The following is a 16,884-nucleotide window of genomic DNA, read 5'->3' as shown; positions in this document are numbered from 1 at the left end:
GCGATCAGATGAAAATTGACGAAGTTATTAAAGAAATACTATTGTATGGGCATACACGCCTACTTACTAGGGGTCTTAGTTGCTTTGGCTGACAATCTGGTATATTGTGCCGTCTATGGTATATTTTGAATGGTATACTATCTCGATATACCAAGCATACCATTTGGCATATTTTTAGTATTTTTTAGTATTTTCGGTATATTTTGAAAATAATACCGCAATATTTTGCCTTTATTAAAAATGGGTAGCGGGTATCTCACAGTCGAGCACACTCGACTGTAACATTCTTACTTGTTTTATATAGCGATATTATAAATTACGCACTTCCTTTATGTCAAACTATTCGCATCATCAGCAAAAAGGAAATTGTGATAAAATTTAGTCAAGTTTATGAAAGATTACACACGACGGTTATTCAAATTGGGCATAACTCATTTAAGTAACCAATCAAGTATCTTTTTATTTAAATATTCTTCCTTCACCTTCCGACGCTATATTTTCCTATACAGTTAAACTACTTTTATATTATTTAAATCCGATCGGATACTGAAAGGATCAAATGAAGGCCATAAATTATAACTGGACGATGGACACTTTCTTAAATATAAAGAATATTTTATTTAGTTTAACATAAATCACAAAACTACAAACGGGTCACAATTTCACTATGTACACGGCGATATCAACGACAACGACAACGACATCACACTTGCCTTGCCACACCCAGCATGCCACCGGCTGTGGCGCCCAACAACTGCCGCACGGTTTGCAATTCATCTCGCAACGCCAGCACCTGGGCACGGAGTATGGAGTTCTCCTGCTCGAGAAGCGCAGCACGGAATGCAATGCGATCCTCACGTATTTTGCGTGCATCCCTCGATTTTTTTGCAGCCTCATTGTTGCGCTTTCGTCGCTCATAGTATTTAGCATCTTTTTGGGCATCCGGAATGGGTCGCTTCTCGCCACGGGCACGTCGATGCAAGAATCCCGGAAACATGCCAACACGATTCAGCTCCATCAGTGGAAAGTCAATGCTCTGGAGCGCATGATTTGGCGGTGCGATATATTCAAAAGCGGGTAATGTGGCGCCGGAAATGCTGCCATTGGACTTGGATGCCAGTAGGCTGGGTATTGTGAGTCCAGGCAGTCCAGGCAGGCGAAGATTGTGTGTTGCAGCAATGGAGTAGGCTGTATTGCCACTTGGCTCTAGTTCAATGTCCAGTTCGCTGTGCAGGGAAAGTGTCTCGGTGACATCGACAATCGGCGATTTGGCGGGAGAATACATTTTGCTCAGCAGCTCACTGGATCTCCGGCGACAATATTTGTGAACTCCGTTCGCGTCGACTGTCGCGTTGTCTCTGAGCCTGCGGAACTTATTCCTGCCCAGAGGCTCACCCGGTTGTCTACCAGGTAATTATAGGTTACAGTCACACATACACACACACTCACACATACATTCACTGCCTTCCCCAAAGTCGCACCCCAAACCCTAAGGCGATAGTAAGCAAGTAAATCTAAGCCATAGCGCCACAGGCCGCCTCCCGGTTGATTCAACCAATCACGCAATGTTGACGGTAATTATTCGTCAAATACATGACACTTTTCCATGTTGAATGACATTTATTTTGCTGCACAGTTATAAGGGTTTCATATAACTGGTTAGTTTGATTAGCCACCACCCTTCGAGTTCGTTGCCTGGACAAAAAGGTAAAAGGTAAAAAATGAAAACAAGCCGTTGACCACATGTCGATGTCGCGTTTCTGATTTCTTTTGGGGGTGTTGCCCGACATGGCCAGAGCCTAGACAGGGTTATATGAGTTGGCCAACTATTATGCAGCTTGGTCCGACGGGCTGAAAACTTTTACCAAACAGCCAATGAGAACGGTCGATCGGACGTGACTTGGAAAGTGGAATTGGAATTGGCCGATTGGGTGTTTGGGCGGGTTAGCCAACACTTGACTAAGCGTAAAGAGCTTCAAAGCCGACCCCACATATGTTAGTAAAGGAATTTCTCGTTGCACTTTTAATCGACCGACATTTTGTAGATGAAACGTTAAGATTGTTAATAATAGATGTCATTGTCAGAATGAACGATTAAAGTGGATAAAGTTCGACATCCCCTCAAATCTTTCGTTCTGACAATGAATCGATATCACTTATTTCATTAATTGCACTGAGGAATATTTTTAGTCTAATTTTATTATTAAATTCGTGGTTAGATATGATGTTACTTATGTTTATACGCATATGTATGTATGTATGTATACCCTGAATTCAATAGTAAGTGGCAGTAAACTTTTTTAGACCTTACCTTAACGACTAAGGATCGATATACTCTTTGTCCGTCCGTCCATTTGAGAAATGTTATGGATTGCAGTAAATATGCCATAAAGAGACATCAAATGTGATCTGTGAATTCCTGCATTCGAAATATCAAATTGCATTTCCTCGAAAATTAGAAGCATTAAAACAAAATATGAAATTATATAAACTTCCAAATTGTGTAAAAATTATTATATTAACTTTAAAGACAATACTAAATGTAATAAGAAATGGTGACAAAATAAAGTAAATGCGAATAAGATTCAATAGGTAACCTTATAAGCAAAGATATTGTATTGATCTTAATGAAGCAAAAATATAAATAACTAAATAATAATTAGTTTAACTACAAATTCTTATAAACTTTTGCATAATTAATTTAAAATCAGAAGACTATGTCAAGTGATTCTTCTAGTTTCTATGTACAATTACCAGTTTTTATAAGCTGTCCCTTGGTTATTATGCACCAGTTACAAATTTTGTTGACAGACGGCTTACTTCTTCCAAATCAAACATATAAATGAAAATGTCAAATACAAGATGAGAAAAGTAGTACCTAAATTTAGCCATTATACAATGTTAAGAGGGCAGATCCATCAAAGAAAACTAACAAGTCGTGTGGACTGTCAATCAATGGAATATAGAAAACTATGCGAGTTCCCGAACAGGTCATCATTCAAATGAGACACTCGCGACACGTGAATAGCTTAAGCAAGACATAACGTTTAGCTATAAGGTCGGGTAACAATAGTTAAAAAGTGCATAGTCAGCCCTCAATTTGCCTAATCTAACTCATGAAGTCATCAGAAAGAATACGACATTTATACGATATATATACATATACATACATGTGGGTAGATATAAGCATGACAGAATGGAATAACCCGCTTACAATTTGGTAACCTTACCCTAAAACATTTAACCACATGTCATTCGTGTCGTCTTCAACCCGTTCGGTTTGAGAAAGTGTCACCTGTTCTGGGGAAACAAATTGCCAGTTGGACGTTCCTAATAACCGGAAGTCAGCGCCAGACGAAGGACGACTGAGGAGAGACAGTGGCATCCTAACAATATTTCATAATGTATGCGCTAATTTATTATCTGTTGGCAAAAGTTCTACCATACGGTAGTTAACCATTTGACTGTTATGCCCTTTTGGGGAGAAGGCTAACAATAACATTTTCATTTATGACGTTACAAAGTTTATCGAATAAAAGGACTGCCTGTTACTTAGACTACGTTACGTCTGCAATAAACGTAAGAAAATGAATTGCACAAAGTTAGGAAAGCATTTAAGAACGGAACTGAAAGAAAATACCAGAAGGAATAGATTTGAAGAATTTAGTTAGTAATATTCGATACAAATTTTTGAATTTTCCTTGTAATTTCCTTGATGCAGAACATTTATTGACTCCAGTACCCAAGCTTTTTATAGTGTTCCACTTAGGACACCCCTGGGATAACAACACCAACTGCTAATGCATTGGGAGTCGTATTTGGGTAAGCTCTATTTATATATTAGGCAAATTACCAGGTAATAAAAAAACTGAACATGTAATTGTTACAATATTTGTACTGCTCCGGCAGCTAATTGAAGAGCAAACTGAAAGCACCGAACTTCGATGGACAAACTGTTAATGACACCTGTAATTGGATGACATTAGCGCTAAGAACGAGGGTTGTGCCCTGACACGAGTTTAACCCAGTAGGCACTGCTAATGTCGACCCTACATACGACTGTAGTTTTCTCCTCCCCCAAAAAAAAAACATTTGTCTAACGGCAAACACTATACTCATAAATTGAGAAACACGACTAAACCGTATAAGTAATAACTCAACGCAAACGGAAATCTCAAATTCAAGATGTGTGAGACACCCATCAGTGATTGTGAGCCAACCACTTTGATGATGCATCCGAATGCTTATCACATTCACCTGCCCTTGTACATCATGGACATGGTTCGCATCTTTCAGGATCATCCCAAGTATGTCAATGGCATCAAGGAGCATCACATGGTCGAGATGTTGGAAAGGGAGTGAGTGCCTGGGGGTTATTATGGATGACATTTTATTGCACACTCTTAATTTTGCAGATCATTTGCATGCGGTGACTTGGAGGCTCAGGTAAAGACAGCTGTGATGGATCTGTCTGCCAAGGGATTTATACGTTATATTAATAACGGTTATCGTACCTTGGGACCCATTGCCAAATTGGCAAATGCCCGCAACGTGCGACACTTTTGTGCCACTTGGCAGCGCATTGCTGAACTGCAAAAGGTGAACTCGGATTTCCTCGATGGAAGCAGTGTTATCACCAATCAACGCACCAAATGCAATAGGCGTAGCTCCAATTGCTAAGACACTTTTGTTTTTGTTTTTTAGCTTTATTCGTTTTTTGATTTGATCGTTCGCTAAGTTCCGTGCACGCAGCCGTCGAACCCAAATAACACATACACAAAAATACTATTTCATCAAAATTATTGTTAATAAAGGCCAAAAATGTAATGTACTTAAAGGGGATGTTCATCATCATTATATTGGTTCTGAAACATATGTCAAGGGTCTCCTCATACTTTTGACACTTAACCCTGTATTTAAGTCACCCATAATTATCGTCCATGGTGGTCCCACCAGGTGTTCTGACAACCAGGATTTTAAGCGACCGGATGATGAACCTATTTTAATAGATCCACAAGTATATATGTAAATCGAATCTAATCAATAAAAAGACATTCAAGAAAATTGCACATTATATTCACTATTAGTCATTCAAAGCTACATCTGCTACATTTCAGAACTTAATTAAATTGAAGGAACTTATGTTACTAGAATCATCAACATCTATCAAGTCTCTATCAAATCATAGCGTATTAAAAACGCGGAGAAATATAAAAATATGGTTTAAGTTTGTTGTGCAATATAAAAAGCTTTAAGTATGAGTTGCACATTTATTTAAAACAGAACCATTCAATTTCAAAAATTTGCTTTATTCAAATAAAAAACTAAAATAAACATTTGGTGTGTCAAGTGTTTAAATATATTTGGTATTCTTTGTATAATATATATTTAATATTTATTAATTGTTTTTATAACATATGTATATGGAAAATATATTAGAAAAAGTTAAAAAGGTTATCAGTTTAGCATTTTAATTTTTAGTAACACGCAAGCATTGCAGAACTTTTACAGCGTAATCACAGGCCTCATCAGCATTATTGATAATATACGAATCGTAACGCTCCTTGCACTTTTCCAGTTTATTGCGCCTCGGTTCAAGTTCTTCATTTCCATCAATTCGACTTAAATCAATCCTTCCGTCACTTCCCAAAATATCATCCATTACACACTTAATAAAACACTTCAATTTAAGTGGAAGACTATCCAAAATTGTGTTTCTCGGCATAGATTCCAATTCCGATTGAGTTACGCTATGAATCTCATAGCATTTTTCATTACCATGACATATGCAGAGCTGGAATAAATTCTTTTAAAAATTCCAATTCGTACGTTATTCAGTTTAAAGAGCTTACCAAAGTCAGAAATATGAAGAGTAAAAAGCCAGACTGCATCGCGAATAAGTTACACAAATAATGCAAGATGAAATGAAGAAAGTTTGAGATGGGATTTGAATTCGATTACAAAATAATCATTGAATCAATGGAGCTTATCGATATTGAATTAACTTTGATTGGAGAATCGCATCGATCATTTTATATAGTGATGCTGGGATAGTGATGCTATATAGCCATTATATATATTATATATACGATTGATTGATTCATTTCCTCAAACCTTAATACAGAGGTGCGAATATAAATTGATTACCATATTCCAAATTCACTTTTATAACGTTCAATTATATACATATGTATATATAAATTGGTTTATGGAATATTTACCAATAGAATCATTATAAGATATTATTAATATTTCGTTAAACTTGGTTCTTCATTCGAAATTTATATTTAAAAATATCTTATATTGTAGTATAAATATTATAGTGTATAGTATTAGTTTATTTATAACTATAACTTACACCATTGTTTGATAGATATTGAAAGATCAATAAATCACGATATTAATAATATGGGAGGATCGATGTATTTTCTTGACTTTTAGATATACATAAATTATTTAAAGCATTCAAATTTAAGTCTTCTTAGATTCACTATAATTGATTCTTAAAATATTTTCAAAGATTAATAAAGAGTTATTCAAACGTGCAGTTGTTGGGTCTCACAACGCTGTACGTCCCCTGATGGGTCACAAATGACTCAAGCGCAGTACCCTTTTGGTTGCTCAAGCATTTAAATTGTCAACACCAGGACAGAGACAGGCAGTTGTCATTTGTCGTCCGCCTCGTATGCGACTCGATATGTGACCCATGCACGCATGTGATCCTTGCCAGGTGTTATTTATTGCCTTTCTAATCGTTGCGGCATAATCTATTAGCACCCGCCGCGACGACGACCTCACCGACCCCAATTCAGAATGAAAGCTAGCTTTAGCTACTTTGGTTTTTGCGCTTGCACATTATGGGCAATTAGGATTATTATTATTATTTTATTGTTTTAGTTTTCAAGTTTTATGACAACATAAATATTCTTTTTCCCAATTTGTTGTTTTAATGGCTAATAATTGGCCGGCTAACAATTCATCAATATGTCAACATTGGGTAACCTTTCATATCAAGTCAGCACTTAGTGGTTAATTCAAGATATTCAAAAATCTTTACCTTCTTTGTAATTAATGTATTCAGTATATTAATTTATCATTTATAATATTATCATTTACGTCGAAAACAATCTGAGGAAGTCTCTTGATACTAGAACTCGGCATTCTACCAAAGACAAAAACAATCATTGGATTTTCAGGAAGTAGATGATCATAAAAGCCATTAATGCAAAAACCATTATTCCCGCTAACATAGCCACATATCGCCACTTGTGACTTGATAATTCCGGCATCTGGATTTAATATCTTGTAGTACTCGAAAATATATGAACAAAAGTTTAAAAATAAACTAAAGCTTTTGACAAATTAAATTTGAAGCAAATGCTACTTACAATATTAAAAAAAAAAGTAATCCACACATACCCTTCTTTTTCAGATACATAAATTGAAGATTCTGAGTTGTAAAACATTCTTATCTGACAATTGCGATTATAAAGGACTTTAATCGTAAACATATTTGAGCAAAATCTTGTCCGCAAACGACAGCTGCTATATATCAATTTTGAAATCCAAATACCATAAAACAAAAACTCCTGTTGTAGCGAAAATGATTATGCCGACGACCATGATTAGGATAAATATCTTATCGGCTCGTGAGATCTCGGGCATTCTTCTACTTTTTGATTGTTAATTTGGGTTAACGCTTGATACACAATTTAAGCCAAAAAAAATATTTAAATGAAAAGCAAATGCTACTATATATTTTATTACCTTATTTTTCTTTTGTGAATATTGAATGGTTATTCATCAATTCAAATTAAACGTGACTTCAAAAAATTAAAATTTGTCATAATATTGAAATTTTTCTGTTTCAAACAGAATTGTGAAAAGAATAGTATGTATAGGAACTTAAGAGTTTCGACAGATATTCAAGAATTAATATGCCGATTAAAACAGTATTTAATACTCAAACACCACGTCTAGGCTGAGATGAATAAAGGTAAACGAAAACTAACTTAAATTGATACAACTTAAAAGTTATTCGACACGATGTAACCACGCTTTATCATTTTCTTGATGATTTCCGCATGACTACCCAATAATCGAATAATATATCCATCGGGCGTTTCGCTTTCAAGCAACACATCAAGCTCTTCATTAAGTAAGGTGCTCTTAAGGAACTCAACGCACTCATTGCTTTTCTCATGCGATGACTTAACGCCTGCAATCACACAACCAACGGCACGATACGGCTTCAGGCTTCGGGCATCGTTGCACTGCGCCATCGAATCGATGCTGACATACTCTGTATTGCCGTAGTCGATATAAAAGATTTTAAACAGGCCATCTAATTCGTCGATGATCTGGGCACGGTAGTAATAGCCATCGGTGTAAAGCGCCAACACTATGTCGAGCGGACGTGGTGCACGGTGCAGCTTCAGCTCTGAATCTGGCACATCTTTTTTGGTCCACACAAGCGGCGTGGATTCGTCAATGAACTGCACATAAATCTGAGTTGAACTTTTAATATATGTGACCAGTACGCGCACGACGCTGCCCAAATCTTTGGGTGATCGGCTGGCAATCGGTAATGCATCAATGCACTCCTTGTCCTTAGTAGCGCCATGTGATGCAATATGTTCATGCATCTTGCGACAATGAGATCCTGGATTAAATTGAAATTATTATAAATTAACCAAGCCAAGTTATCATTATCGTATAATACCTTTAAAGCAGCCACCAATATTGGGATCATAGTGGCGACAAATACGTTTATCGTCGGTAGGATTAAATCCCAACACTGCCTTCACAGCATTGCTAGTGCCTTCCTCAACAGTCTCGAGTATGGCCTTCTGTTCTTCAGTCAATTGCAGAGTTGACTGCATTGAATCTGGATTGGGTATAACAGAATTCACTTCCTCATCATAATCAGGTGGTGTTACTTTTGAGAATGAGTTTGCTATTCCCTGGTCATACTGTTCTGGACCCACCGCTGCAGGCTCCTTCTCTACGACGGACTCCGTCTCATGCTCTTCCAATACTTCTACCTTCAAGTCCTTGCCATTGTTGGCTAATACTCTTAGCTGAACTCTTTTATAGAGAAATGGTCTCATGTGGGCAATTTGGAGATTGTGAACTTGGCATCGTATAGCTTCTGCCGGCAAGGCAGACACATCCTTGGGGAGACCAAAAACTGCCTCCGTACCGTCCAAATGAATGCTCTCGCCATAGTCCAACAAATAGGCATAGTATCCGCCATTTTTATTGGGTGCATTGATAACCACACGTGCCATTACCTTCTGCTGGTCATCGTATACAGCGAAGATCTCGCCAAAGTCGGGAATCTGTTGCAGCGCCACGAGCTGCATTTCGCAATCCAGAAGTTTTTGAAGTGGCGTTGTGTCCTTGCCCCACATACCAACGAAAATTGAGTTCTCAACAATATCGACGTGCATTACAGCGGCCTCCACGATACTGTCTATAATATAGGGTGAAATATTTTTCACCAATTGATGGTAGGTTTCTTCGCTGCTCATCTGCTTTCCACCCCGAGGTGGCGACAATTTTACTTTGCCGTCTTTGTCTTTGCCAGCTGAAGAGTCCGAATCGACTCCGCCCACTTCGATTCCATCCAGATTTATGTGATTCCCTTGCTTATTGTCGATCTCCAGAGATTTGCGTTCATGGCTTCCATCGCAGCAAAGCATGTGACGATTGCGATTGAGATTAATGTGCAAATTCAATTTGATCACATGCTCATTAGCAGTATTAACTTTACTCAATAAACAATCGTGAATTGAAATTAGGCGACCATCTGAAGCGCTATAATTTTCCCATTTTTCGGCAAGTGATTGGTGCGATAATTGTATTTCCTGAATGTACGCACTTAAGTTTGCATGTAATTTGTTTACATTGCGCTCGAATAGAGCTAAAACCGCTTGCAGATCATCTAACTCCATTTTACAAATTTTCGAATTGTATTGAAAATATTTTGACGTCGTAAATTCAAAGAACTTTCAAGGTTAGCGGTATACCAAGTAGGGTTGTTGAAAATATACAAAAATATCAGTATATCGATAATAATTTTATTCATTCGATAATAATATTTATAACGGAATAGCTTTTTATTTATTAAATTTTTTAATTTATATATATTTTTATATTTTTTCGTAAAAGAATATATTATATATAGTATATTTTTAAATCATTCGACAGCCCTAATAACAAGTGAAAGCTTTACAATTGCCAACGCTTTTTGTCACTCTTTTAAGCAGCCATGTTCACCAATATTGTCGATACCAACAGAGCTATGTATATTTTGAAATACCACGCACGGTCACACTCAATAATATTTGCCGCATAAAAACGCGCTTCTCTAAAAGTGTTGTTTTGTTAAGAGTTCGGATTAAATTGTTGTGAAAATGAATGATGATACGTTGCCCACATTTGTAAGACAGTTAACACACATTTGATCAATTTAAATTAATAGTTCTTGCTTGCAGGCACTAGGCGATGCCCTCGCCACACGTTGTGGCAACACACTCACTGCAAGTTTTGTGCCCGGCGGCTCTAAAATAGCGTTAAGCGCTTACCGTCCCTTAAAATGGAGCACCCGCGATGCTCCCAGCGACTCAGCTGGCCAGGACATGGTGCTGATTCACATGGCACAAGAATCGTCCCTCTACACCGAGCCCCTCTTACGCAGCTTGTTGTCAGAGACGAATGCAACATTTCAGACACTGCAAGCAATGTGTCAAGTTCAGCATGGCACCAAGAAGGCATCAGAATATATCAAAATATCGCGAACTTATCGCAGCATAGTACGCTGCTGCCTGGAAAAACTTGAGCATGCCAAGAAAATGCCCGAGATACAGGAAGATGAAACCAAGGAGCAACAATATGTGGATGCAATTATGACATTTTATGCGATCGAGTGTCTGTGGTATCTCTTTGAAATACTCTATATGCAGCAACACCACAATCAGCTTATTGTGCCCCAGCTTCTTGAATGGACACGCTTCCACTATCCACACACGGAAGATAGAGCTACCGACTTATTGCTGATGGCCGAGGAGGCAAGCGAAGTTGAAAATTACTGGGATACGTTAAGGACACTAGTAATGCTCGGCCACCTGGATGTGACGCGTGCCATTCTCTCGCAGCACCGCAAGGCCAACCAGGCCGCTTATCAATCCGCCGAAATGGTGCTGAAAGCCATGCCCATCTATCAGGATGGTTATGCACTGCAAAAGTTCTGCTCCCAGTGGGAGTATTGGCACAATGACCTGGACCGCAAACTGGTGTCACAGGTGTTTGCCGCTGAGCCAGAGTTGGAGATACTGATGCAGCTGGTGAAGGGCAGCAATGAGCACTGGGATGAAGAGCTTCTAAAGTCGCAGGATTGGTATGAGTTTCTGCCCGGCTATTTGCTGTATACTCGACCAACTTGCAAGCCTTTCGAGCTGCGCATTGCTGTCACCAATTGGCACAATCGCTGGTCGCAGCTACGTCCCGACTGGCAGATGACACAGATGAGTCGCATGGTTAGGCAGCTGATGGATCACGATGTCAAGCTGTTCATTTACGAAGCTCAAAAGCTAAATGACAGTCACTGGTTTGCCACACATCTGATCGATCTGATCTATCACTCTGGCCAACTCAAGACCTATTTTGATCAGCAGAATCTGTAAGTATTAATTGTATCTTTTCTTAAACTTTTTGTAATGCTGACACTCCACAATAGAGACCTGCCTGCCTTGCGACATGCGATGATCTTTGAGTTTGGCAGCTATTTGATGACCACACACAATCTCTGGCAACTCGGCATTGATTACTTGGATCATTGTGATCAGGAGGGCATTGCGGCAATTGAGTTGCTGCTGCCACGCATTCCATTAAAAACTGAACGGCAAGCGTTCAAGATCTTAGCACTCGCCAAGCGTCGCGGCCTCGTCAATGTCGAGCAAGACATCTGCAAGGTTCTTTCGAGGCGTGCCTACAATGATCAACGCTTTGGCAGCGCACTAGAATGGGCGATACGCTCTAAGGATGTTCTTGCAGTCACAGCCATTGCTGACTTTATATTAAAGGTAAGTCGTTCACTGTGGGGGTAGTCATTTTGTATCTTTAAACTATAAGCTTTATGTCTTTACACAGCACTATTCTAAGACGGGCATTATGCTTTGCCAAGACGTGATCACAAGCATTGGAGGTCGCATGTTTTTGTCACCTCGCTTGGTCTTTCTCTCCAAGTACTACGAATTCTATGAGTTTTATCGTCAGCGCGACTTTTTGTCCGGCGCCGAACTGCTCATTAACCTCTTGGCTTCAAGAATAACCCCTGATTAGTAAGTTTCGCTAAAATAACTGTTAAATAGAGGAAGAATTATAAGAATTTAATTTGTAGTTTTTGGCCATCGCTGCTAATTGATGCATTACCGTTGCTGGAGTCTGAGGATCCGAAGATATTTTCCAAGGAAACAATTGCCATATTGCAGCATCTGGAGATGGAGCTTGTGCCGCTAATAGAACGCAACAAGCTCAACACTGCAAAGTTTAGCAATGTAAGCCAAATAATTAATATTTTTATTTACTATTTGTATTTATTTTTTTTTTTTAAATTTTCAGCAAACTTCGAAGACCATTTTCAAAGATTATCGAGTGGAAAATATCGAAGAAATTCTGGACTTAATGCGCTTGGCGTGTGCTCGCAATCTTGCGAGAGCAATGATCATTGAGAATACGGCGCCCGCATCGTGATTTTTCAAAATAATTTCAAAACGTATTTTGTTTATAGTGTAATTTATTGTGTATTTCGGTTTCCAATACATCGCAATCTTAATCATCTTGTAAACGTTTATTGTTGCATTACTAATTTCTGGTAAATTTTTAATGTTTTTATTGATTTTTATTTTTTATAATTTGTATATTTTGTGCCTCTTTGTCTGGCTATCATTTAATATTTACTGTAAGTACCAACAACTCTACTTGACGACTGACCTCATCAGTTGCCCGTTCTGACTAAAAGAAATTCTGTCGCACTCTGTTTTTGTTTTGCCCACAATGCAATTCATTTTCAAAAATTTTAGCAATTGGTTATAACATATTTTAGGACAGGGGAGTTTTTGTTTTGTTTTTGGAATTTAACGCATTAATCTATAGGATAATTTTTGTTTGTATGTGTTTTAAGGCAAATTATAAAATGCTTAAGCCAAAACTTAGAACAAAATTAAAACCTAAAATGTACTATAGGTAAAAGCATATTCAGATAGTTTGAATAGATACTACAAGTAGTATGGTAAAATAGCTGCAGAGTTTTATGATGATCATGCATCTAAGAACTAACAAACAACGCACAGAGCACAATGGATTAGTAGTACACGAGATATACATACATATATATAGATATGGGCATTAATATTATTACTAAATGTTCTTTTACTTTTATCATTATGAGAATCGCACGGCCTTGTACAAATGTTATTTCCTAAAGACTACATAGGGAACACGCAACTACACAGGGAAGTATGGGCTCAGCTAAGCGATGACAATACTTTTCAAAACTAAAGCACATCATTTGATTTGATAATCCATAAAAAATATATAACGTAAACAATCCAAATGCTAGGCAAAACTTTCAAAGTCAATTTGCCTCAACTCGAGGAGAACTTAAGTGTGTGAGTACGCTGCGTATGTGGGTAGGAAATGTGGCAACTATCCGAGTTTTGGCATAATAAGACGATCGAGAACGCAGAGTGAGAGTTGAGGGACACTCTCTAAAGAAGTAATTAGAATGTGGAGCTATGTTCGGTCTTCATTGAGTATTCTCGCTTTAGCTTTCGCTATATATACACACATATATATATAAATACATATACATGTATGTGCTATATGGTAGAATATGGTATATAATTCGCGTATATAAGTCGAAAGATGTCTAGGAGGTTGCCTAATTATGCTTCGCCGTGGTCGCAGCAGTCGCTGTTGCCGCTGCCGCTGCCACGCTCGTCGTGGATGCCGTTGTTGTTGTGGTTGCACTAGCCGCCACTGCAGCCGTGGCTGCCGCCGCTGCAGCGGCAATAGCTGCCGTGGCAGCCACACTGCCACTGGTAATAGAGCCCAAGCGGGACAGCGATGGCTCCCGCTTTGGCGGTACTATTGGCTTGGTCGGTATGGGTGGCGGAGCGCCGCGTGCCCCAGCCGGCGGTACAGTGACTGGTGGCACAGCAATGGGCACTGGATGCGGATGCGGTGGCGTTGAGGTCTGATCCAAAGCAGCGGCTGCTGCCAGTGCTGCATACTTGCCGCCCGGTGCACGTTGTATGGTTGCCGTTGGCTGCATTTTGGCCGGCGATGGCGATGGGGGAGCTGCCACATTGTTAGCTGCCACAGCACCATCTGTGCTAGTGGCGTTGTTGTTGTTATTGTTGGTGACGCCACTACTGTTGTGGTTTACGGCAGCCAGAGATGAAGGGGCTGTGACTGCGCTGGCGATGCCAGTTGGCGCTGTGGCGATGCCGACGACGGCGGCGCCGCTACGAATGTTCTGACCTGGCACTATGGATCGGGCGATGCCCGTCTGGGGACCGGACACCGGCATGCTGCTCACTGTGGCGGTTGGTTGCACGATTTTCGCAATGTTTACCACGGGCGTGGCACATGCCTCATCTGGAAAAATGTGCAAAAATCAAATGTCAAACAAGCCAAACAAAATTAGCATTCAACAACAAAAAATTACAAAGAAATAAAATAATATGATGAGGCAAGCGTGGTCAAGAATATGGCACTCAACACCACAACGGATAGCGAATACTCGACTGGACAAGTAGGATAATCCTCAGATTCGTAACTTAGCTTTAGCTGGCATGATTACTTATTACTTATAGCTAAGCTTGTGAATGATTGAGTGTTTGGTGTGTGTGTTATTGTGGTGTCTGTGAGGAGGCGGATGCTTTAGTTGTTGTATTGGAGGTGCATTCGTCACGAGAACGAGACTAGAAAAGAGTTCTTCAAATCACCTTGCATAAGTTTTTCTCTAACAAAAGATTTCATCTTTGAGAAGTTCACGTAAAAAAAAGTTGGTAATATTATAGATTAATTCAAAATAAATATAAATCAAAAGAGATTAAATGATAATCTGAAAATAAAAGGGAAACAGATGACATTACACTTACCACTAAACTGGCGCGTCTTCGTGGCAGCTGCCACTGCTGAGCCACTTGCCACCGATTGCTGCTGTTGATGCTGCTTCTTCAGTGCTTCGTGATCGGTACGGAGCATGTTCAGCTCCTGCTCCAGCTCTTTGACACTGCAAAATACACAAAATTGTATTATATAAGCGATTAAACTACGCACAGAGTTCAATTTTGAAGCATACCGCTGCTCTTCCTTGGCCAGTTTGGCCATTAATGCTTTGCGTTCCAGCTCCATTGACTGCGTTTGCTTCTCCAGCTCCTCTTCCATACGCAGCGACTTTTTACTTTCTTCCTCTAAGCCTTCCGCTATGGTATCCGACCGCTGCTTCTCCTCGGCCAATATTTGAGCCAAGTCCTCAGATCGCTTGCCTGCAAATAAACCCATGATATTGAAAGGTTTTAATGATTTCCTATAGAGGAGCACTTACCCTCTTCAATGTACTTCATCAAGATTTTTTTGCGCTCAGCAATAAGCAACAGTACAATTTGCTTCTGCCTGTTGCGCTCGTACTCAAGCGTCTCCTGCAGCTTCTTGAGATCCTTCTCCATGTTCGCGACCTGAGCATGCTCAGCTTCCAACTGCTGTCGCAACTTGGTGCGCTCCATTTCCAGTCCGTAGGTTATATCGTCCCCTTGAGCAGTGTCGTGCTCATGCTTGCGCCTCTCCTCCTCCAGCTGCTGCAACATTCGCTGATTGTTCTCCAGCGATTCGGTTAGTATGTTTACCATGCGCACATGCGTTCCACGCTGCTTGCTGACCATCTGATACTGTTGCTCCATTTGCTGCTCAATAATCTGGCGCACTTCCATCTCGGCATGAGCGGCCTGTGTGGACGACTCGCGAGATATTAAGTTGCCATTAAGGGCGATCTTATCGCGAAATAGCGATGCATAAGGATCATTTGGCTGCACTCGCTTTGTTCGCAATTGTGTAATTAGTTGCTTCACACGCTCGTTGCGCAGTGCAGCAATGCAAACGTCGCGTGCCTGCAGTTCGCCCTCCAAGTAGTAGAGCATCTTCACCAGCTCGCTGTGCGGCAATTCGGTGCGTCCATTGCCCAACTGCTGCTGTTGTTGATGCTGCAGCTTTTGGCCTGCACCCGGTTTCATGGTTTGGAACTCGTGTGAGGCATTTACGGTTACGCTGTCACTGCTGCTGCAAGCGGCTGTGGCTGTGGCACAGTTCAAGTCCAGCTCTTGCTCGGCGGCAATGTTGCTGCCGGAGGTTTGCTCCATTATCCTGAATTTCTTTACAGCATATACAACGAAAATGTGGGTGGCTTTTGTCGGGACTGCGTTTTAGTTGTTCGAATCGATATCTAATGTTTGCACTAATTTATTGCACTTCTCGCCGCTGTATTGCGGTGTTTTTATGACATTTTAATGCCCGTACTTTGCGATAATTTGTCTTAATTCTTTCCCCTAAAATTCTTTGTTGCCGTGAAAAACTGGATACTTTTTGTTAGATGCAATCAGTGCGACCGCAGCTTGCTTTTCAAAATATACTATTTTAAGAACCCACCTGCCCATAATTGTTAGTTTGGTAACACCTTATTTATTTATTTTTATTATTTTAAATATCATTTATTTTTTATTTAATCTTAATTTACTTGAAGACTAACAAGATTCACAGTCAGTTAATTTCAAAGATAATTAATAAAGTCACTAATTTACAAAAAAATCCATTGTAAAT

The 16,884-nt window shown here is 39.5% G+C and overlaps 6 protein-coding genes across 8 annotated transcripts; 2 read left to right on the top strand and 4 right to left on the bottom strand.

Annotated features, from left to right (window-relative positions):
* Window positions 1-657: 657 nt before the first annotated feature.
* Window positions 658-2,080, bottom strand: LOC133843339 (hepatic leukemia factor). The gene has a single exon (XM_062276845.1). It carries the CDS (start codon window positions 1,283-1,285, stop codon window positions 704-706), a length of 582 nt encoding a protein of 193 aa, XP_062132829.1. The 5' UTR covers window positions 1,286-2,080; the 3' UTR covers window positions 658-703.
* Window positions 2,081-4,054: 1,974 nt separating this feature from the next.
* LOC133843971 (uncharacterized) lies at window positions 4,055-4,875 on the top strand. The gene is made up of 2 exons (XM_062277748.1): window positions 4,055-4,358; window positions 4,416-4,875. The coding sequence occupies exons 1-2, from the start codon at window positions 4,186-4,188 to the stop codon at window positions 4,678-4,680; spliced, it is 438 nt and encodes a 145-aa protein (XP_062133732.1). The 5' UTR covers window positions 4,055-4,185; the 3' UTR covers window positions 4,681-4,875.
* A 461-nt stretch (window positions 4,876-5,336) lies between these two features.
* LOC133843970 (uncharacterized) lies at window positions 5,337-6,008 on the bottom strand. Its single transcript, XM_062277747.1, has 2 exons — window positions 5,853-6,008; window positions 5,337-5,794 (listed from the first exon to the last, which is right to left on the bottom strand). Exons 1-2 carry the CDS (start codon window positions 5,889-5,891, stop codon window positions 5,471-5,473), a joined length of 363 nt encoding a protein of 120 aa, XP_062133731.1. The 5' UTR covers window positions 5,892-6,008; the 3' UTR covers window positions 5,337-5,470.
* Window positions 6,009-7,029: 1,021 nt separating this feature from the next.
* LOC133840503 (uncharacterized) lies at window positions 7,030-10,051 on the bottom strand. Of its 3 annotated transcripts, none has more exons than XM_062272367.1 (4): window positions 8,723-10,051; window positions 7,389-8,662; window positions 7,117-7,311; window positions 7,030-7,060 (listed from the first exon to the last, which is right to left on the bottom strand). In XM_062272367.1, the coding sequence occupies exons 1-2, from the start codon at window positions 9,954-9,956 to the stop codon at window positions 8,028-8,030; spliced, it is 1,869 nt and encodes a 622-aa protein (XP_062128351.1). In that variant the 5' UTR covers window positions 9,957-10,051; the 3' UTR covers window positions 7,030-7,060; window positions 7,117-7,311; window positions 7,389-8,027. The 3 variants fall into 3 exon arrangements, with proteins under 3 accessions (XP_062128351.1, XP_062128350.1, XP_062128349.1); XM_062272366.1 differs by having other exon boundaries at window positions 7,030-7,057; XM_062272365.1 differs by having other exon boundaries at window positions 7,030-7,311.
* A 246-nt stretch (window positions 10,052-10,297) lies between these two features.
* Window positions 10,298-13,065, top strand: LOC133840502 (nuclear pore complex protein Nup75). Its single transcript, XM_062272363.1, has 6 exons — window positions 10,298-10,445; window positions 10,500-11,683; window positions 11,741-12,086; window positions 12,154-12,344; window positions 12,404-12,560; window positions 12,625-13,065. The coding sequence occupies exons 1-6, from the start codon at window positions 10,419-10,421 to the stop codon at window positions 12,754-12,756; spliced, it is 2,037 nt and encodes a 678-aa protein (XP_062128347.1). The 5' UTR covers window positions 10,298-10,418; the 3' UTR covers window positions 12,757-13,065.
* LOC133840504 (CTTNBP2 N-terminal-like protein) lies at window positions 12,902-16,675 on the bottom strand. Its single transcript, XM_062272368.1, has 4 exons — window positions 15,620-16,675; window positions 15,374-15,560; window positions 15,171-15,304; window positions 12,902-14,664 (listed from the first exon to the last, which is right to left on the bottom strand). The coding sequence occupies exons 1-4, from the start codon at window positions 16,425-16,427 to the stop codon at window positions 13,946-13,948; spliced, it is 1,848 nt and encodes a 615-aa protein (XP_062128352.1). The 5' UTR covers window positions 16,428-16,675; the 3' UTR covers window positions 12,902-13,945.
* Window positions 16,676-16,884: the final 209 nt, after the last annotated feature.

Source organism: Drosophila sulfurigaster, chromosome 3 (assembly GCF_023558435.1).
Source record: "Drosophila sulfurigaster albostrigata strain 15112-1811.04 chromosome 3, ASM2355843v2, whole genome shotgun sequence".
Classification (NCBI taxonomy): Eukaryota; Metazoa; Arthropoda; class Insecta; order Diptera; family Drosophilidae; genus Drosophila; species Drosophila sulfurigaster.
This window is presented reverse-complemented; position numbering and strand designations above follow the sequence as displayed.